Source organism: Rhinolophus hipposideros (assembly GCF_964194185.1).
Source record: "Rhinolophus hipposideros genome assembly, chromosome: 5".
Lineage (NCBI taxonomy): Eukaryota > Metazoa > Chordata > Mammalia > Chiroptera > Rhinolophidae > Rhinolophus > Rhinolophus hipposideros.
The window spans coordinates 100,005,238-100,027,043 of NC_138051.1; the positions used below are offsets into that span (position 1 = coordinate 100,005,238).

Genomic DNA, 21,806 nt, shown 5'->3' on the forward strand with positions numbered 1-21,806 from the left:
GAAATAATTCAGCTCCTTTAAAAATGTTACAAAATTGAGTTGTTTTCCAGGGACTCAGGCAGAAGTATATCCTGCCACGAAGGCAGGTGGCCTCCCAGAGTGGGGCAGCCCTGGCGTCACTGCCTGCCTTTCTCAGCCTTGTCGTGCTTGTGCTCGGGCTGGGCCCTGCTGGCCCCCTGCACTTCACCGAGCCCTTCCTCCTCTGGCTCCCGGAGTGTGCCTTACTCTCTCACTGCCTGACGAGCCTGTGTGTGGCTTGAAGTCCAAGAACTTGGTGAGAACACGGCAGGTACTCGGACTTGCTGTGGACCAGAAAGTTTGGGGGTTTTGTGCGGTGTCTGTTCACATTTAAATACAAATCCGGTCGCAGTCCTCTAGGGGAACAGAGCTCAGGCCTCTGCACACCCTGGAGACTGCTTTTTGCTTTGCAGCCACAGGGGCTGCCTCTGGGCCCTGTGGGCACGTGGAGCCACCGCCTTGGCCCTAACCGAGTCCCAATCCAGCCGAGCTGCGGGCCTGCCTTTCCTCCTTCCCGCCTCTGCAGGCTTGCTTAACATTGCGGCCTGTTTCTGCTATCCTTCGCCTGTTTGCGTACGTCCCTGCGGGCCCGAATTTTATTAGTGGGCATTTGGCTCTGCTGCGGGGAAGATTTTCCAGGGGCCGCAGGAGCTTTGGAAAGAGCTGAGGGTGCGGCCTTGGCCTGAGTTGTTCAGCACACAGTCGGCTGGAGAGCTTTGAATTAGCAAGAGGCACCTCCCTCCTTCCCACTCAGGTCTCCCAGCTCCTTCCCTGCTTAGAGAAGGCCCGCCGTAGTTGGAGCACACCCGTGAACTTGGCACCAACTAAACGAGTGTCCTGTGGTTTATGCGACGCTCAATGGGTGTTGCAAAGTCTTCTGTAGTTTGTTATAAATAATATAATTTTAAGGTCTGACCACTAGTTGTTACCGAGGGATGTAGAAACAAGGAGACCACAGGTGAAAGGAAAGGAGACTAACACGTGAGGCTTTGGTTGGTGACCCTCATGCTTTTCCAGAGTGCACTGCCGTCAGTGCACTTAATAGAAAATAAGACCCGAGCTCCAAGTTTAGTTGCAGTTTGAACTGGTTGTATGATTTTAGGCAGTTGACTTCTGTGGTTTAATTTGCAGCATCTTGAGAGTAAATGCGCCTCCTCCCCCTTTCTTAAAGCTCTGCTCCCGCTGTTTGTCCAGCTCTGTCCGTCGTCTGACCCCGTGAATGGAAGACCTATCGTTACCTGTATAAGGCAGCTGTGTACAGACGTGTGTCACAGTTATTTGCACTGGAAGTGAGTGGCTGCTCGTCCACTGCTTTGTGAACAGCTTTATATTTAACTTTTAAGCTGCTAGTCGAAGGTTTTTAATTATGTGTGTTTTATTCCACGAGATAATGAGTGAATGACAAGTGCTTAGAATGAAGCCGTTGTTGCCAAGTGTTAACTTCTGGCTGCGGTTGATTTCTGCCTTCACTGGGGAGCTTCTTACTCAGTTCCACGCCGCTTGGCCTGCTAACCTACATTTAAAATGCAGCACTGTCCCCACTGAGACTACCAGGACAATACCATCCCTGGTGAGCCTAATATTTTATTTCAGGCCTCAGGATTTTAACTTTTAAATGCTAAAATATTACTGACTGCAGAAAGACAAAGTCTGCTGTGTGACCCTGTTAGCTCTTTCTTCTGGATTGAGGATAAGGATTGAGTTTTCCTAGGATCTCTAGAGAAGCATGGAATTGATGATAAATTCTCAGTGCAATTCTTGTGAGAAAGATGAGAAGTCAATTTTAGATTTACTTTAGAGCAAATTGGGAGGTAAACGTGGATTTCCCCAAGACGGCTGTGGGAAAAATTATCTTTATTTACCACGGTAGCAGATCAAGAGCACACCGTGACCCCTCTAACACTGTAGTACTATTTGAAGAGAAACAATAGAACCAGCCCCGGCCTCCTATCTGTCCCCTGAATGGGTGCCTCCTTTAAAGAATTTCCCTGTCCTTTCTCATCCCATTGAGTGACATCACTGGTGCCACAGAAACCTTAGTGACAGACTCCAGCAGTCCGACTTCATGTGAAACTTACGATTTGGCCAGTGCGAAATCTACCATCACCTGTTGGTGATATCTCCCACTGGTGCATTTACCTCATGGAACAGTGAGCTTCCTTTTATGGCAGATTTTGCTGTTCACAAGCCACAGACGTTTCTGTGAGCCTGTGCCAGGCCATAACATGGTTTTAAACTCCTAGAATAATTTTGAAATAGCTTTAGTAGTTTTTTGGCCTGTGTTTCTTTTTTTCCTTTTTCTATTTAAAAAATTACAAAAACAATAATTATTGACAAAAAGTTAGACATTAAGATAGGCAAAAAATTGCTGCCTAAATACTATCCCCTCTATTAATAACCACTTTTAATGTTTTGATGAATATCTTTTCAAATTGTTTTCTTTGCAAATATATATACATAAGTAAATATATGGCCCAAACAGAATTATACTTTTTTAATTTTGGAAAATTTCCCAACTAACAGAAGTAGAGGGAATGGTATAATGAACGGCCAAAATACCTGTCTCCCGGCATCGCCATTGTCCACCGAGGGCTCATCTCATCTATCTCACCCTGGCCACGTTCTTTGAAAGCAAATCCCAAACATCATCTCTTCTGTTTTTTTTTCTATAATACATGAACTGTTTTGGGAAAATAAAACCACATTTTCACGTGTAAAAAATTTACATTTGAATACATTCTGTTTTTTGACAGATTCACAAATATTCTTTACAGTTGGTTTCTTGATTTATAAGGATCTCTTTATTAACTTTTTTTGCTTTATTCTACAAGACATTCAAAATAACAGCATACCATTATTACTAACAATATGATTACAGTATGAGTACAGTTTTAAGATTTCTTTGTAATTCTTTTTGTCTTTACAAGCCCATTTTTTATTGTTGTAATTTTCATTTAATAAATAGCATATACCATTATTCTTTGCTAGTAAGTAAATACCTTCATTTTTAAATGGCTTCCTGATACGTTTACCCATAGCCTTCTTGGAACACAGAGCGTATTAATAATGTTTTGTTACAAACAAAGCTGAGTTGACTGTACATATGTTTACTCATTAAATTTTTTAAAAATATAAGATAGCATACAAATAGGAATGGGTATAAGTTTAAAGAAAGCTCTATTAATTTTTCACAAAGTGAAAATTCCTCAGATTAAGGAACAGCTTTCCTGGCCCCCCCAGAACCTCCCCTGTGGCCCTTCCCCCACATTCCCCACTTCCAGCCTCACAGACTAGCTTTCCTTATTTCTGAACTCTATATAAATAGAATTATTGAGTATATGCTTCTTTCATGCCTGGCTCCTTTTGCTCAAGGTTATTTTTTGAGATTCGTCATGTTTCTTCTCAGTGCACGCATTCTCTGAGTCGTGCACAGTGTAGCCCCCTGTGTATCCGGCCTGCTGGAGAGGGGCATCTGTGGTGCCAGTTTGGGGCTATTACAGATACTTTACACACTTGAAAAGTATTTTCTAAAGATAGAGTCCTAGGAGTTGACTTTGTGTTTAAAGGAAAAGAGGCTTTTGTTGCTGAAACGTTGCCAAATTGCCCTGCATGCAGGCTGTGCCAGTTTACACTCCCACGGGCCTGCCGATGGTGAGGCCTGCCTGCCCATTCCTGTGTGTGCCAGTCTTGCTGGTCCATGTTTTGAAACTGGCTGCTCTTGCGTTATGAGGGCTATACCAGGGCCTGAGACATTTCAGGTACCTAAAATGGCTGTTAAATCTCAGAGGGAAAACAAATGCCAAAGATGTTTGAGTGGCTGTTACTGCGGTGACCTCGTGCCCTAAAAAATGTTGGGTTCGTTGGGGAGCTAAGACGTACATGACAAATGCCCACCAGCCCAAGTGCTAAGTGAGCCGCTCCAGTGATGTACAGATGCAGGAGAGATGAAAGCTTTCCCTGCACTGCGTTGAGGCTACGTTCCTCAGCGAGGCCTGTGGAGCCGAGACTATTTGAATTACAGAGGCCAAAGCCACGATTTGGGCCACCTGCTTTAGTGGCTAATCTCCCTTCATTGTGTAATTCAAGTGTAATGTTCTGTCTAGCTCTCTTGCTCCCTGTTGGAAAACACAGCAGCGTGCTGCCTCCAGAATGCTGTCATTTGATGTAAAATTACTGGTACACATCAGTGTCACCGGGAAATTTTGTACAGTATAGAGTCAGTAGTTCATTGTCCCAACTGAAGTTGGGTGATTGGAAAAAAGTAGGTTACAGGCACGGTCCTCTGAAAGCGTGGGCAGGATACCAGCCCTCCCTCCCTGGGCCTCGGGCGGGAAGAGGGCAGGGCCTGCACACTGGGGGGAATTTAGGGCCTGTTTCACCTGGAGCGGGAGCGCCTCTCAGACTGCTGGTGTCACTCAGCAGGTTACAAGGGCTCCGTGTGCTGTGCCAAGCGCAGGCTTGAGAGGAGTCTAACTGCAGGGGATCAATAGTACGAAAGTTAAGCGGCATCTCGGCTGCCTGCCTCACAGTGGCCTCTGGTTTGCCGGGAAATCATAGAATCCCGCCTTCAGGGGGAACTTTTAAACATTTCCTAAAAATTTCACGAGTATCTTTTGCAGAAATGAAAGCATCTTGCCTTTTCTTCCATTTGAGATGTTGGCGTTCCCGTAGGAATAGGAATACGTATTTCTATGCATACGTAACAGAAGGACTTAACAAAACCAGGTCATTTGACTATGTCAGCATTTTGATGAGATGAGGTCTGGCGTTCGTACGTGTGCAAGTCCAAGCTACCTGACATCTCCTCATGCTTTTCCTCTAATGAAGACATCGGGATTTCATTGGCCTAAAGGAAGCACCAGGGCAGCCCAGTTTCCGCGTGGCGCATTGTGATGGGGGTGAATCTGAACCTGGAGTGCAGCCTCAGACAATGAAGGGGTGGCGGAGGGGTTGCAGCTTAGCAGCTTCTTAGGTTCCTTTTTAAAAAGTACTCCAAGGGAAGAGGCGTGGATTTTACAACGTGAAGGGTTTTACATGACAGGTGCAAGTTCGCACACTTGACTGACAGTGCTGGGCCGGGGAGAAGATGCTGCTCCTAACGCAGCCCTGCCTCCCAGCCCCGGGGGCCACCCCACCCTGCCCAGAGACTCCCCTGGCTCCTGCAAGAGGTTTTCTTTGCTGAGCAGCAAGCAACTCCACAGACAGTGGCTGTGAAAATTTCACTGAGCACATTTTACGCATTTTGTAACTGCTTTGTTTCTCCTGAAAATAAGACCTAGCCGACAGTTAGCTCTAATGCCAGTTAGCTCTAATGCGTTTTTTGGAGCAAAAATTAATGTGAGACCTACATTTATTTTCCTGTAATATACGACCGGGTCTCACATTAATTTTTGCTCCAAAAGACACATTGGAGCTGGTTGCCCGGCTAGGTCTTATTTTTGGGGAAACACGGTATGCACCGCTTCCCATTGTGGAGTGACATGAAGGTGGCCCCTCACAATTTGCCTGTGCTCTGCGTCACCTGGCTCTTTGTCCTTCCTGTCTCTCTCCCTTCACAGAGTCCCCTGCCTCACTTCTCCTGGCCTTGTTGCTGCCGTGCACGTGAGAGGAGCTCTGGAAAGTGCATGGTGGGTGCTCATTCCAGGGTCAGAGCCATGAGAGAAGCATGGCGACACGTGACAGTTTGTTTTTAGTGAGGAATGGGCCTAGGGTGCCCAAGCACATATGGGCTGGAGCTAATGTCTGAGAAGGAAAGAGGAAGGGAAGGTGCCCTCTTGTGGAAAATTAGATTGGAAGAAAACGTGCCCTAAACTTGGGTTCCGCTGCTGTCTTCAGGAAAGTTAGGGCAGAAAGAAATATTACTGTTTTTCCCTTGCTTATATTTCTTTGTAGGTATCCGTGAATAACGAGAATTGTTCAAAGCCTGGATGATAAGCCGCAAGCCCTTCTGTATTCAGAAGGAGAAATACAAGTTTAAAAGAGGGGAACCATCTTCTTTCAAGTGCCTTTTAAGTGCTAGGCATTATGCTTGGGAATTTGGTATGTTATTCCATTTTAATAAAACAGCTCGGTGAGGTAAACGTATTGAGAAGGTAGGTCTGGAATCTGGGCCAGATGGAGCAAGGCTGGAATTCTGATTGTCACCAAGCATAGGACATGGTGTCACACAGTGATGGAATTTTCGAACTAGGTGCTGCCGGAGAGGTTATCTTGTCAGCTTCCTGTCAGAGTAGCATGGCGCAGTAGAAGGAGCACAGGCTGGGATTTAGACAGCCTGGACTCCACCGCTTGCCCTCCACTGCTGACTCGCACGCTTTTATAAAATGGGCGTGGCAGTAGTACTTAGGGCACAGGTTTGTGACCGAATCAGAGCTGCTGCTGCTACGGCGAAGGTGCTTTGTAAACCGGAAAGTGACTTACAGATATTTGCTAATGGAGGTGGTTTTCTTTCACAGATGGGCACCCACCAATGCATTAGTTGTTAGCTAGGAGTCAGGTCAGCAAAAGGATTATAATTTGGTTTTATATATCCCTGGGTGTGGTCTCTTCTGGTTTTTAACACTTCTGTTTCTGTAATTGTTTCACTTCTACAATAGATATTTAATGGTGCCTGCCATGTGCCAAGCCTGTCACAGATAAGTTTCCGTCCTTTTCAAACACTGAAACTGTACAATTGATTGACAGTTTTTTTCCTACTGGGATACGTGATGCCAAACCTAACTGACTTTTTAACACCCTTGGTATCTTTGTTTAAATACGCGTTAGACTCTTTAAATACCATAATGCCAATTATGCAGGTGTTTGGGACGTACCTGTTGGCCTGAAGGAACTGCGGAAGATGAATGGCATGTGTGCGTGTCTCAAGGTTAGCTTGAGTTTGTTTCTGCCTCCAGAACAGCTGGCTGGGCTGGACACTAGAGCCTGTGCAGTGCCTTACAGCTGATGTCACCCGTGTCACACTGCTGACCTGGGCGGGAAGTGTGGGCAGTGAGCTGTTTGAAAATGACTCTTTGGTATTTCTGTCATTAGAGCCAGGTTGTTTTCCACTATGTAGGAGAAAATTTTGGTTGAATAGTACATTGGACTTCGTTCTCACAGGGACTACATGTCAGCTCTGAGTGGTCAGCCTCGTTTCATTCAGCCTATGACTTAGGGGGCTCTGGCGGTTTCCCAGGGTTCAGCCGGGATGACCAGCTTGGTGTGGTCCAGCCCCAGACTGGACTCCCCCCTCGCAGGCACTCGAGACCCCCAGCCTGACTGGGTGAAAAGTCTCCCCCAAGAAGCACCGTGGAGCGGTCCTTGTGACGTGGCTTCCTTTGGATCCCAGGTTTGAAGGTAGGACTTCGCTGCTGTCCGAGGAGGTGAGCCTTTGTGGCCCTGGGAAGTCACCCCTTGTTCACTTCTGGCTCCTATTTCTGTTGTCTGGGATGCGGTCAAAGGGATGATAGTCAAAAGCACGATACCAGTTCTCTCCTGATTGGCAGAGGGCACGCTGGAGACGTCTGACGCACGGGGGCTACTCCGGCCTTTTGCATTAGTCTGTTCAGGCCGCCAGGGACTCAGCAGCCTCCTGGTGGTTTTCAGAAGGAGCTGGACTTCCACGATACACGGAATGCAGTGAGCAGTGGCACCGAGTGGCAGGTGACAGCCAGGAGGAAGTGCTCTGTGCTTCCCGGCGGAAAGGCCGCGTGGGAAGAGCACAGGCAGGCTGAACAAGTGCCTTTGGGGCTAACGTGTGTGAAGGGAGGGTGATGAGGCCCATGTTAGGAAGGCCTGTGGGTGTCCAGCTGGGGAGGGCAGCCCTTGCTGTGTTATGCCTGGCAGAGCCCCCGAGGGTTCAGTGGGAGAGTGACCTGCGGCTTCGTGAAGACTGACCTGGCACAGTGCATAGAAGTGGGTGGAGGGAGCCTGGGGCTGAGCCCAGAAGGTGGGGGCTGGGGAAGGAAGGCCCATGAGGGCTCGACAGCTGTCATTTGGGGAGGGGGTGCCATACAGGGGACCTGACTGAGGCAACAGGCTTAAAGCTTGGGAGAGGGGCTGGAGGGAAGACAGGTGAGCTTCTGGTCTGGGTTGGGTATTTGGCAGCTGTTAGATATGCCAGTAAAAGGACTCGTTTCTGGCAAGTTCTGTGGGACTGGTGCTCTCTGGGGTGATTCTCGGATGAGGAAGGCGAATGTGAAACTTTGAGAAAATAAAACCCACTTTTACTACCTACATCGCCCCCGTGTATTGTCATCCGACACGCAGTTTTTCAAAGAGGCCTTTGAGATATTTTCTGTTCCACATCAAATGCTTCTGGGCCTCAGGACTATCTAGTAGCAGGTTCCCATGAAGAGGCCTCATAGGCCCACGGGCCTTCTCTGAGCTCCTCTAATGGCTGTGACAGTGTGCCGAGGCCCTGGCAGGTTGAGCGGGCCCACTGAGCCCAAGGCAGCGCTTTCCCTTTGGTGGGCTAGCCCCTCAGGTGAAAGGCCCTCTCCTGCGTTCCTGTTGACTCAGCAGCTTCACTCACCTGGCCTGCAGGTGGGCTCTGGGGTCAAGGTGTGAGCTGGAACAGGAGCGTTTCTCTTGCAGGCGTCTGTGGTGCAGGAAAGATAAATGCTAGTTAGTGCCATGCTAAACTGACCAAGTGACGCCATATTTCAACTGTATTTGTCATAAAAAGAATTCCAGGGATATTAAGGATCAAAAATCCAAGGAAAAGAGGAGCATGACATTTTAATGTTGGTACTTACTGATCGAGGATTTTGGTAATCAGCTGTTTCTGTAGTAGGAATTTTCAGCCATTTAAAATTTTTCTATGAAGTTAAGAATGAGACTGACGACTTATTTATAATCAGTAAGTCCTTATGCAGAAACTGATGAGCATAACAATAAAATTTAATCTTACCCTTGAAAAAATTTGAAACAATTTTAATGTCATTCATTCAGTGGATATTTAACATTTGTGACATACTGGATACTCTACCGGGTCTCATAAGCAAATACGATCTAATTCTTAAAATTGGTAAGACATTTTAAAAAATTGGTTTGCCTTTAATTCATACTTAAGAATTCAGATAATTGGCAGTAATCAGGATGCAGAAACATTAAACATATCCCAAAATGCCTGAAATCATCTATGCAACTCCACCAAAACGCTGAAAAACAAAAACTAATTTTATGGAACAATACAGTGGTAACTGTTTAATAAAGACCTTCTGTCCTTAAAGGAGTTTTTATTGTAATTTTTTATCGTCATTGTAACTGTATTATAATTGATAACAGCCATAACACGACGGTGTTATGATATAATGATTAAGTACTAAATTTTGTGGAACAGAACTAAGTACTTGAGAATTGAGATCAAGGAGCCAGCCCAGAGAACAGCTGGTGGGAAAATGCTTGCTGAAGGTGAATTCCTGGGGACAGGGCGAAGGGGACCCCCAACCAAGAGGGCCCCTAGTGAAGCCAGGCAGCCACAGGAAGCTCGCTGAGGAGGGCGGGCCAGGTGGCGGCAGGCGGGCTGAGGGGCGCGCACAGGCCTTTGACCCTGACGCCCCCCAGGTTCCTGGCTGTAGAATGCCGGAGTGTTACTGCCGACTTGGAGCCATGACTGAGGTTCGGTGGGATGATGAGGGTAACGTTCTGGGTGCCTGGAAAATGCTCCATGGACGGAAATCGGTGCTGCTGTTAGGGAGGATGGAGGGGGCCAGGCCACGAGGGCAGGACTGCCGGGCCCGGCGTCGTCCTCTTATGGGACAGGAATTAGGAAGCCAGGTGACCCGAAATGGGATGTGACAGGACTGAAGTGGTAACGGTAGCTGCCTTTTGCGTGCTCCTATGTACTCTGTGCTTTATATCCAGTATCTGCCAGCCTCACCAGCACCCTCCGCGGAGCTGGGGGCGCTCAGGGAGAGGAAACAAGCATCTTGTACAAGGTCACCTTGCTACCAAGAGGGAAGGCAAGGCTCGAACCTGTGTCTGCCTGCTTCTAAAGTCTGGACGCTTCGCCTAGCAGACTGCCCTACCTGGGAAGCTGTCTGTAGGGCTGCTGACCCCGCGGGGAAGAGGAGTGGCAGGCTCAGGTAGTTAGTCCTGCTGCCAAAAGAAAAGGGGTGTGCGTTCAGAGGCCATGTGGGCACACCCTACCCCACCCTGCAGAAAGGAGGAGCAAGAGGAACGGGGGCAGCAACCATGGGTGGAAAAGGAGACTGACCTAGTGGTCGCCTGGAGAGGCAAGAGGCCAAGGTGAGTCGGAGATCGTTGTGTGGCGCTGGGCCCCAGAAAGCCCAGACACCAGTGGTGGGGTCCATCCATGTGCTTCTCAGAAGCAGTGTTTCTCGTGGGCACACTGAGCCATCACGCAGTCTTCCCAGAAATCCTTGCTTAAGGGAGGTGACGCGTGGCCTGGCCAGACTTCTGCTGTTCTGGTAGATCCATGCCGTCGGGGGTCGGAGAGGCAGGGGTACCTGAGGTGCCAGTATTCTCAGTGTCCCCTGTGCCGTCTAGGAAAGTACTGTTCCCACCCATGTTGAAGTGGCCATTTTTAAAATGTCCAGTCTATCTCGACTGACACTTTTGTAAAATAAAAGAATTACTCGGAAAAGCAACTTAAAAAGACACCAGAATGCAAACTCTAATTTCTTGTTATTAGACCCTACAGATACAAAATTACTCTGTCGAACTGCCGTAAAAGTTTCCGAAGCTCATTCTCAGTTTCTGAATTGCATTTTGACTGCAGACAGTTCAACTCCTCGAGGGCGGGGACACATTGAGAGCAGTGACCTAGGAGGAAGGCTTGTTTAGCAAATCAGTAAACAGGATGTTTTTAGAGTCTTTACAAGGCTTAAGAGTAAAACTAATCGTGTGGTTGGCACTTAAAATACTTCAGGTGTTTGTTCACGTAGGATGTAACTCTAGGTGACGCCTTTTCAGTGAAGTTCCATATTAGGGGGCAGGGATGTAACATAAATAGGCCTAGCACTGAGGCTGATGGGTTCCTTTTGCACCCACCTAATAGTTATTTTAAGGGATCCATTCGTTCAGACGGTAGCAGTCCTTGGAAAGAGGTGCTTCTACTTACTCTGTTGTTTCTGTGAACCATTGTCTATTCCTTTGCTCATTCAACTTAAATTAGTATGTTTTGTCTGTTAATTTTTGGTTTGCCTTTGAATTGATTTTTGTATTTGGTGCATAATTTGAGGTGTATTCTTTTAGGGATAAGTTCCCTAAGCAAACTTTTTAAAAAAATTCTTAAGAGTTATGTATGCTGATATAGAGATCATGTAATAATTTAATCTGTTCATATTTCAAATTTGATTTTTGTGTCTAGCTGCCAGTGTGTCTTACTTTACATTTTGAGCTATTCTGCTGATGTCTTCCTCGCTCCGAGGTGATTTGCTGTGTTGTTCCCTTAGCCTAGAATTCTTGCCCCGCCTGTAGGGCCCAGCCCAAGTCCTCCGTCAGGCAGCTCCTCTGGCTCCTTTTCTACCCTTTCCACTACAGGTCACCCTCCACCTCTGCTGAGCTCGCTGCCTCCCAGCACAGCGTCCTCCCTGCCCTCTGGCCCCTTTCTCCTTGCTCCCAAGTGTCGGGCCTTCCTTTTGTACCATGCTCTCACTGTCACGCCTGTCACGGCTCTTCCGTGTACGTATTCTCTTAGTTCGTCCTGCAGACCACCATCCCCACTTTTCCTGCCTGAGGCTGGACATGCGCTTTCATTCCTTAGCCCCGAGTTCCCGGAGTGACTTGGGCCACTCACGTCCAGACTCCCAAGTGCTCGGGTTTTGCGTCTGCTCCCAGATGCGTATAATTTTGGGGTCATCTTTTCTATTCTGTGATTTTATTTATTATTTGAAGAGTCAGACATTAGAATCCTCAGTACAGTGTCACAGGCCTGTTTGGAAGGAAGAAATCCTCAGAACCTGTGCAGGGGTGGCCAGCACAGATCGGGAGCTGTGAACCCCAGAACACGCACAAGCTGAAGCCATGTTTTAAAGGACAGGTTCAGCAGCGTTAGTTGTCTCCACCTGTGATTCTCCAGTGGGACCGGGGCTGGGGGTGGGAAGGTGGGTGGGTTTCCTTTATTTCAACAATAACAGCCCGGCGAATTGGACCACACAGAACATTTCCCACGAAGAAAAGACTCCTGCTTTTAAAGAAGGGAGGCACATTGAAAAATGACGGTTAGCTCAAGTCAGTCATTTGCTTTTGACTTTGGGGTGTGTGGGTGTATGTTTTCTCCTTGTCCCCTTTATGGGCAAACAGACCTCGGTTCCAAATCCAGCCCTGCCACGTACTAGGTAGGTATGATGACCTTGGTTGAGTTATTTAACTTCCCTAAACTTGTTTTCTCATCTGTAAAATGGGGAAATACTGTCTGCTTTGAAGGATCATTGTAAAGATGAAAGATGACGCATGTACCGCACTGGAGTGTGGGCCCGGTGGGTGCAAGTTACCTGACAGTGAGTGCGGAAGGGGGTGGGAGCAGTAAGGGAGCTCCTGCTTACAGCAGGGCAGCACTGGTTCTCAAACCCGAGGCGCAGGCAGAGTCAACCGGAAAGCTTCTTAACGTCCACATGTGCGGCCCAGCCCCCTCCTTTCGGGTCCGTTTGGTCTGGGGTGGGGCTTGAGAATTGGCCTGAGTTTCCAGGTGACGCTGCTGCCACCACTGCTGGTCTGGGGACCACACTTTGAGAACCTCTGGGCTACAGGTAACACCCGTGAGCATGGAGGTGTCGTAGATGTATTCGAAAGCTGACTTATGTGGTTAGAGGTACTCAGTTAGAAAATGCATGGAAGCATTTGCAAATACTGAATTTAGTATCTCAAGGATTTTTCCTCCTGAAGTTCAGGAGTCCTTGTTAAATACATTTGAAGCAGAACAAGTTGTGAAAGTAACAGTTAAAACATATTATGGATAATCTAACAATATCAAATTGGCTAAGGTATGTGAAAGTGCTTTTATAAAATGCTAAAGCTGAAAAATATTTTAAATACTTTGTTTGTAAGATTGAACATGGTAGCGGAGAGTATAAAATAGTGTAACTTAGCTTTCTCATCTCAATGTGCTGTTTACCGTATGTATTTTTCTCTTTCTCCTCCAGGCTGCTGACTTGAGTAAACCAATAGATAAAAGGATATACAAAGGAACACAGCCTACTTGTCATGACTTCAACCACCTAACAGCCACAGCAGAAAGTGTCTCTCTCCTAGTGGGCTTTTCCGCAGGCCAAGTCCAGCTTATAGATCCAATCAAAAAAGAAACTAGCAAACTATTTAATGAGGAAGTAAGTAGCACCCCGTCTTAGCTGTTAAGACCCCTTTAAGAACTGCTATGTCCTCACCCAGGGTAGTGGGCTTTGGTCCACAGTTTGAGCTAAGCCCATTTTCTCGTTCTCTCAGCCGTCCTACCTAGTATTACCCAAGTTGAAAAGTGGTGAGTTAACTTGTTGATGTTTACCTGTTTTTCTCTGGGGCGACTGTTCTGTGTGTTTTGTATGGAGCGTGCTCAGGTGTTTATAGCAGGTACTTTAGAACTCTTAGAATGGAGAGAGGGGTGAGGCTGAAACTTGAATTTTATAATTTAAATAAGAAAGTAGAGAATTCCAAACTTGGTTCACATCACCAGAAAATTTCATGCAGATCGAAGAACTTGGTGACATTTCTTTAGGCTGTTTAAATTACAGTTAAAGCTTTTGTGGTATATTTGATAGGCATTTGACTAAGGAGTAATTCTCTAGCTCTTGAAAATATTTGCTATAAAATCACCTTTGACATAGTTAGAAATCCTGGCACTTCAATTTGGACCACATGCCCTAGCTTTTACCAGTGTTGTGGTCTGTGCTGGGGTTTCTAGTACCTTCAGTTTCATTCTGGACGGAGCCGAGATTCTGAGCCATCTGCTCAGGAACATATCAGGACTATTAAATGTGGCAGGTAGGAGTTGCCAAATAGATTATATTTGTTAAAGCTCTGAGTGGCCTTGCAGCCCTGAGAATTGCTGTTACAGAGTTGATGTCTCCTTTCTGTTTCCGTAGGACTTTCTAGCCAATGGGAAAGATGACGTAGGCTTGCCAACTTAGAAGCCCTGAGTCCACGCTGTATGTCACATCGTGGACCTCAGCCATGATGTGACAAGGGTCAGGCCATGTGGGATCCGTCTCTCAGGAAGGACAAGAGGTTTTGCCCTTGCATGATTTAAACGTCATTAACTTGGAACAGAAGCGCAGTACAGATTCTGGCTTTTAAGAAATCATTTGAGGAAGAATATTCGTCTACGAATTGCAATTAAAATTCTGATTCTTTTGCAATCTTTATGGTCTATGCTGTCGTGCGTGTCCAGACCCCACCCGCCCTCAGGGCTCCTGTCTGACGTCGCCAGTGGACTTGGCGAGATCTTTTGAGCCATCATGCCATCTCCTGTTAGTTTCATCTGGGTTGACTGGGAACAGAACTTGCCATCTGGATTGATAAACTATAGAGGAAAAGTAGTTAATCCCATTTTTCATTAAAAAAATCTTAAGCAGAAAATTATTCTGTTTACCTAGATATTTTATTATCATCTGAGAAAATGATTTCTAAGTAAGCTGGACAATTTTTTATTTTTTATTTTTTGGTTGGGCTGAGTGGAGCCACAAAACGAGCCTTCTTTGCACCATCAATAGAAATTGTGAATTTGGACTCATGGTGGGTTGTGTTAGTGTTGAGGTAGGGGCATAACTGAGGGGGAAGGGATTGGAACCACGTGAAGGGCTGTTGGTAAACAAGACCAGGAGTCTGCCCTGGCTGAGGATGGCACAGATTGCCACTTAGAGAACAAAGAGGGTTTGTGTGTCATTGCTGTGGGAGGGTGGAGACAGGGGACCGGAGAGCACAGGTCCCTGGAGTCCTGGGCCCCCAGAGCACTCAACGCGTCAGCCAGACCCGTCCCTGCCCCTGCACAAATGGATGTTGCAGGCGGGAAAGCCTCCTCGCTCTTAGTAATTGAAGCATGAGTTAACGCATACTCTCTTTACATTTTATTTGAAAAGTAGCTGTTCAGAATGCCAGGGCTATGTACGGGGTGGTGCCATCTTGGCAATGACATCTCAAGCCTGAAGCTGATTGCCCTTCACAGTAGGGAACTCTTTGGCTCTGTGCATGATATTTTCATCAGATTTTGGTCAGGATGTCTAAGAGCAAGGGTCGTCAGAGGTTTGTTTCTCAGAGTGCCAGGAATTGGGGCTGATGCAGTTGTCATGCCATGCTTTGCATTGGTATGAGAGTTAGAGGCTGCGGAATGTTTTATATATTCCCTCTGCCCGGGACCGGGTGCCACTGTTGCCATTTTGCAGCTGAGAAAATTGTCAGAGAGAAGGTAAGTGAATTAATTGTGCAGATCAGATGCAAATTGATGATAGAGTTGAAACTAGGAATTAATTCCACAAGCTCTTATTGTTCACAGGCTGTAAGCCCATGTGTGGTTGCAAGATGGGTGGGCCCTTGTCTTCCCAGGAGCTCGCAGTCTAGTAAGATGGACACACAGAGTACGGGGACATGTATTACCACAATGCTGTGAACAAAGTACCAAGGGATATGTGTTAACTGGATTCCTCAGTAGGTATCAAATGCCGTAAAATTAAAACGGAAGTGAAGCTCAGTGGAGGAAATCCGAGAAGGCTTCCAGAAGGTGATATTTGATATCTGGGTCTTGAAAGATGTGTAGGAGTTGGAAAAGGGTGAGAAAGGCCGTCAGAGCTGGAGAACACAACCTGGCGTGTGGAGGAATAGCTTGGAACCAGATGTGGGCCTCGGGTGGCAGGAGCCAGAGCTGGACAGATAAACTGGAAGCAGATCGTAAAAGCCCTTTCATGACACGCTAACAAACTTGGATCTGACACTGGAGGCTGTGGGGGAACTTTGGGCTTTTCCTCAAGGGAGTGACAGGATCAAATGTGTTTTTTTAGAACTCTTGTCAGCACTTGTGGAAGGTGGATTGGAATGAAGAAAGAGAGAATGAAGGTAGCAAGACCAGTGAGGAGGCTCTAGTAACTGTCCAGGTGAGAGCTGAGGGCTTGAACTAGACTTGTGGCTATTTTTCCATTCATTTGACAGACCTTGATTACCACGTGCCTGGCACTGGGTCTGCAGTGGCAGATTACCCTGCGCTACTGTTACCCCCTCAGAGAGAGGGAAAAGGGTGTAAACAATAGCAACACACACACACACACTCTCTCTCTCTCTCTCTCTCTCTCTCTCTCTCTCTCTCTCTCTCTCTCTCTCTCTCACACACACACATACATTCACACCTTTGGCAAATGGTAACTTGTGACGTAAGAGGAGACAGTGGGCCTGAGAGAGAGAAACACGGGGCCTGCTTTAAACCGGGAGGCGGAGCACATCTCTCGGAGGAAGTAGTGTACTTTCAGCTGAGCCTCGCAGGGAAAGGAGGCCATCCGGGTAAGGAACTGGAGGTAGAGCACTCCGCAGGAAGGAGAGCAGGGGAAGAGCGTGGGCTGGGAGGATGGAGAGAGGACGGTGTACCCGGGGGTGGGGGGTGCTGAGAACTGGGGGCATGGCCTTGGAGGGCTGTGCCAGGTGGGGTCGGGGCCAGCTGTGTGTGTTCCCCTGAGCTGTGGGACCCCTGAGAAGGGAGCAGGAGCACGCAGCAGTCAGGCTGGCATTTTTTAAAATTACCCTGGCTGCTTCGTGGAGAGCAAATTGGAGAGAGGTAGGAGCAAATCTTGGGTTTCTGGCTTTCACCTACTCCCCTGGGTAAAACTGAGGAAGGAGCAGGTGTTTGGGGTGGAGGGAAAGGTCAGAGTTCCATTCTGTACTTGTTAAACTTGGCAGGCCTGTAGATGGTCGTTTACATGGATCTGGAGCTCAAAACTAGAGGTGAAAGTTTGGGAGTTGTCAGCATGTAAACGGTGAGCACCTCCCTGAGATTAGAAGAAAGGTCTGTGGAGACAGTACAGTAAGCGTAAGAAGCGTGCTGAGGACCGAGCCCTGATTGTACCCAGGATTCTGGCTGTCTCATCATACTGGCTCCAAAGGGGCTCTTCAAGCAGTCAGCTCATGGCCATGAACTTGCAGACTCACAGCCCGATGGCCTGGAGGCCGAATGCCTAGGGTTCCGACTCGAGCTCTGCCGCTGACTGACTGCCGGCTGTGGGTCTGTTCCCTCACCTCTTCTCCTCAGCTGGAAGATGGTAAGGACAGTACCCGCCTGCGTGTGGTGAGGATGGGAGGCTAGCAAAGGGCCTGCAGTGAGCCCTGGGCAGCGCTCGGTCGCTTCCGGGTGGAGGCGAAACCCAGAGGGCTCCTCCCACCAGGGCTTGGAAGGAACAGCTTCTGGGAGGTGAGGAACCGGCAGGTTTGGAGGAGAAACAGAAGTGAGTTTCCAGGACATGAAGGTAAGAGCAGGGCACCCCAGGCAGTGTCCACGCGTGCGAGGCTGAGGATGGGGGCTGCTTAGCACTGTGCGGTGGGTGTGAGCAGAGCGCTTCTCTCAGCCACCATTAACACATGTGCACACACACCCACTGCTGGTTATTCTGATCTTTGCTTCCTTTCTGGGGATGTCTGGTACATAAAAATACAGTACATGTTTGGATGGCGTGGAATTGCCAGTTCCAGATACCTGCCTGAGATTAAAGATAGGTGAAAACTTCTGTATGGGACTTGAGTATATCTTAAAAGGTGATTTTTTCCCATTAATTAAAAAATAAAAAAAATTAAAATGCTTGTTGATAGAAACAGTGTGGGACTTAGAGAAGTCCAGAGAGAGAGTGTCACTGATGAATCCTAGGGCTCACTGTTAGTTTCATTGTTTTATAAGAGTAGGACTCACCCCTTCCCTCCGCTAGAGATGCCGGCAACCTTCACCTGCCAGTCTGGCCCCTCCTCCTGTCAGGTCAGGTCACAGGCTGGCGAGCTGCTCCTGGCCCCTGGCCGTCCCGGTCACACTGGAGACCCTGGCTGCTGTACCTGAGCCAGCCCAGGAGGAAGGAAAGGCCCTGGTGCTTTGTGGCCTCCCTTGGGGAATGATGGCCTTAGAGCCCCAGGGTCTCTGCTTTCTCCCGTCTCCAAGAGTCGACTGTAGGTGTCTATTTGTAGCGCTCTGTGCATATTGCACTCTACTGAGAGTGCTTGGAGCCACGTCCAGGAAGCCGCACACCATGGGGCCGACCTTCCTAATAAAGGCACCTGGACAGAGAGTCGTCTCGGCAGCTCTCAGCCTTGTGTGAGCACCCCAAAGGGATGAGGGGTTCACTTCTTCTTACGTGCGGTTATGATGTATTGTGGAAGAGGAATTATAAAGGGAAGGTTTCTATATGATGATGAACTCAGCCTTGCTCATCTCTTTAAAACTTCTCGTTATTTCTGGGTTGTAGTCATAGAATAATAACGTCAGAGGATTTTCAAGTATGTTTTGACTGTTGGGTAAGATATAAAATTGAAAAAGAACTTGTCATCTTGGCTTCTCTCATTACTGACATTTAATGAGACCCTCTGTTCTGGACTCTGCTTCTTGCAGGTTGGGAGGCTCCCCCAGCACGTTGGGTGGGCTCCAGTCTCCTTATGGCCGAGATCATGTCTGAGTGAAGGGCATGGGGAGAAGGCCCTGACCTTGACTTGGGGCTGCTGCCCAAGGTTGGGAATTCTCTAATCCTACCAGCTGCAGGCGCCGGCCTCCTGGCCAGTGCCCAGCAGTGGGGGAAGGGAGTGAGAACCAGCTTTGCAATGCTCTGTCTGTCCAGCTCTGCAACAAAAGAGTGGGTCAGTGCATTTGGTTAGTTCTCTCTCTGTCGTTGCTTTTTTCAGTCGAAGGGAGGAGATGAACACATGGTGATCTACTCCGTAAAGCTTGAAAATGTTAGGATAAAAATGGCATCTGGTCTTCCCTTCCACCGCCCACCGCCTGGAAGTACCCTTCCCCATATTCCTGCGGGAGCCGCTGCCTTAATGTGTTCCACAGCCAAAGCCTTTACTGCCATTTTAGCCTGTGGCTCCCCTGAGGCTTTTCCAGCAGCTGCTGTGGTTTCTGAATTTAGTATTTTTGTTACAAGTTAATATCTGCATTGTAAAATGCATACCCAGACCCCCAAAACACCCTTTTCCTGCTTGTCATGTTGCTAGTAGTGCAAGAAAATAAAAAGAAAACTAAGTGCTTTAGAAAGCCTCCTTTTAGTGTCCTTTAATGTGGGTACAGGTTGATTTGTATTCTTGCTTCTTTGCAACTAGTCTAGTACAGTTAGAAAATCCTGTCTATTAATGCCGTTATGATGGTGGTTTGGGAATGTGTCTGATTTTCCCTGGATCGGTATTGGCAATGGGGCGGTTTCTTTGGCATTCAGAGTGGGACCCGTGGGGGATGGCGGGGGAGCGCACTCCAGGGGAGGTGTCTTGATGTACAGAAATGGCATGCTGATGCCCAGATTTGGGGTTTGACTTTTTTATGAAAGTGATTATTATGGAAGTGATTAAAAAGGCCTGGGATCATCTTGGAATTTGACTCTAACCTTTAATGGAAAGCCTAGTGGCGGTGCCAGGCGACCTCACAGGGACGGTCTTCTTCGCTGCCTCATCTTCCCTGCTCCCCACCCACCCCCCTTCTGCTGCGTGCTCTGCGGGTTTGTGGAGTGGGTTTGTAGAGTGGGACGCAGGCCCTCACCGGCTCCTTCCCACCAGAGCGTCCTCACCGCTGCCTGGCAGGGGTTCCCCTGGGCTTCTCGCTCCAGCTGGGAGCAGGGCCTTTCTCCTCCTTGTTCCCTCCCCTGCCCCCTTCCTGAGCCCCAAATTCGCTTTCCTGTGCGCACCTGAGGAGGCCTCCGCCTGCAGTACTTCCCGTCTCTCAGCCTCACTTCCTAGTGTGTAACAGCAGACCTCAAAGACCCTGTCACCTGATGGCCAGAGCAGAACTAGCCTGATGTGGACTCAGCATCAGCTCCTTCTTCTCCTCCGGGGGCTTCTGAGTCGTTTTCTCTGCTTCTCCTTCTGCTTGTGTCCACCTTAGAAGTAGGGTTTTTCCAGAGTTTCACACCTTCCTTGCTACACCTTTTCCCTTGGGGATCTTAGGATGTCGCAGGCCTGGCTCTCCCTGTTCACAGCTGATTTCCTTATCTTCCTGGTCGTTTCCATTAGACACCTACTAGATGAGGACACTTGGATTTCTCCCCAGCTTGGTCACCCACGTCCCATTCTTTTCTGTCACCGTGTTCCCAGTCACTCGGGCCAAAACCAAGGAGTCCTCACATGCCCCTCAGCACCCACCTACCCACCGCCCTGCCCAGTGCGTTGGGAAGCAGCCCATCCTGCCACCCTGCAACCGGGCAAGTGTAAGGCTGTTGTCCCCTGCAGTGGCATAGCCTCCTCACGGTTCCCCGCCCACCCCGCCTTCCGTTCTGTACAGATTGCTGGGGGATTTCACACGAATCTGTCACTTCCCTTTCCAGAAGCCTTCGGGCCCCCACTGCCTGCAGCCTCGCTGCCAGGGGAAATATACAGTGAGCCTCACAGGCAGTTTCAAACCTTCTCATAGCCCAGCAAGTGAGGCAAAGTAGGTGAGGTTACGATTTTACTTTATCCAATAGATCCCAAATATTATTTCAACATCCAGTATCGTCAATATAAAACTTATGAATGAGTCTTCAGAGTCCAGTGTGTATTGTACCCTCACAGCACCGTTCACTTCAGACCGGTCATGTGCCAAGTGCTTGGGCTCTGGGATGGGCCACACAGGGCTTCGGGCTCGCAGCCCAGCCCTTTCGCCTGGGACTCCATGGCCCTGAGTCCCAGCTCCCGACTCCAGACCTCATTTCCTGCCCCAGCTCAGGTGCGCCCGCCAGACAGGTGTGCTTCCCCACGCCCTGCCTGCTCCCCCTGCGCCGGTCCTGTCTCTCTGGGATGTGTCGTGTGTGGTTTGCTCCCCCTCAGCATCCAGCTGGGTGTCCACAGGTCCCTGTGCGCAGTGCGCTTCCCCACACCCTTTCCGCCCACCCTCTGCCGCCCTCCAGGCTTTGCTCAGCCAGTCCTCGCTGCCAGGGAAGGGCCTGGGCAGGCCGTCCTGTGTGAGGGCACTTGGTCTTCTCTCCCTGGTTGGTGGTTTTCCACAGCACTCATTGCCATCCGGTCTTGTAATTTCATTGTCTTCTCTTTCCACTTGAATGTAAATCCACTCAGGAAGGGATATCTTGTCTGTTTTAATCAGTGCTGTATCAGTGCCTGGTGTCTGGTATGCATTCAGTAAAGGATGGATGGATGGATGGATGGATGGATGGATGGATGGATGGATGGATGGATGGATGGATGGGATGGATGGAATGGATGGAGGGATGGGATGGATGGATGGATGGATGGGATGGGATGGATGGATGGGATGGATGGATGGATGGATGGATGGACGGGATCGGATGGATGGACGGGATGGGATGGATGGATGGATGGATGGATGGATGGATGGGTGGATGGATGGATGGATGGGATGGGATGGATGGGATGGATGGGTGGGATGGGTGGGATGGATGGGATGGATGGATGGATACAGTCGTCCATCGGTATCCATGTGGTGGTTCCAGGACCCCCATTGAGACCAAAATTCATGGATTTAAATGAAGTGGTGTCATTGGTAGATGACCTATGCACATACCCCCTGTGTACTTTAATTCTTTCACATTAATTGATTTCAAGTTGATTTCAAGTTTTTTTTCAAAATGTGTCAAGAAATCCACAAAAACCAAAAAGTTGATATTTTACTATTTTATGCATTTAATAACAATTTGAGCTGCTTTGTATGTAAATGACATTTTTATGTATAAAAATTT

General features: G+C 48.3%; 1 protein-coding gene across 11 annotated transcripts in view; it reads left to right on the plus strand.

The window, feature by feature from the left end:
• Positions 1-21,806, plus strand: part of WDR20 (WD repeat domain 20) — a 57,089-nt gene that overhangs the window by 20,454 nt on the left and 14,829 nt on the right. For 4 of the 11 annotated variants that reach the window (XM_081049142.1, XM_081049136.1, XM_081049134.1 and 1 more), the window contains exons 2-3: positions 13,107-13,289; positions 15,948-16,040. The exons of 1 other annotated variant lie outside the window; for it this stretch is intronic. Coding sequence is in view for 8 of the 10 variants with exons in the window: in XM_081049136.1 (XP_080905262.1) it covers positions 13,107-13,289; positions 15,948-16,040 (276 nt within the window). In the remaining 2 variants the exon portion in view is untranslated. Of the gene's footprint in view, positions 1-13,106; positions 13,290-14,039; positions 14,584-15,947; positions 16,041-16,833; positions 17,226-21,806 lie in introns of those variants that run through there. 6 more of the 11 variants (XM_081049137.1, XM_081049141.1, XM_081049139.1 and 3 more) reach the window with 5 other exon arrangements.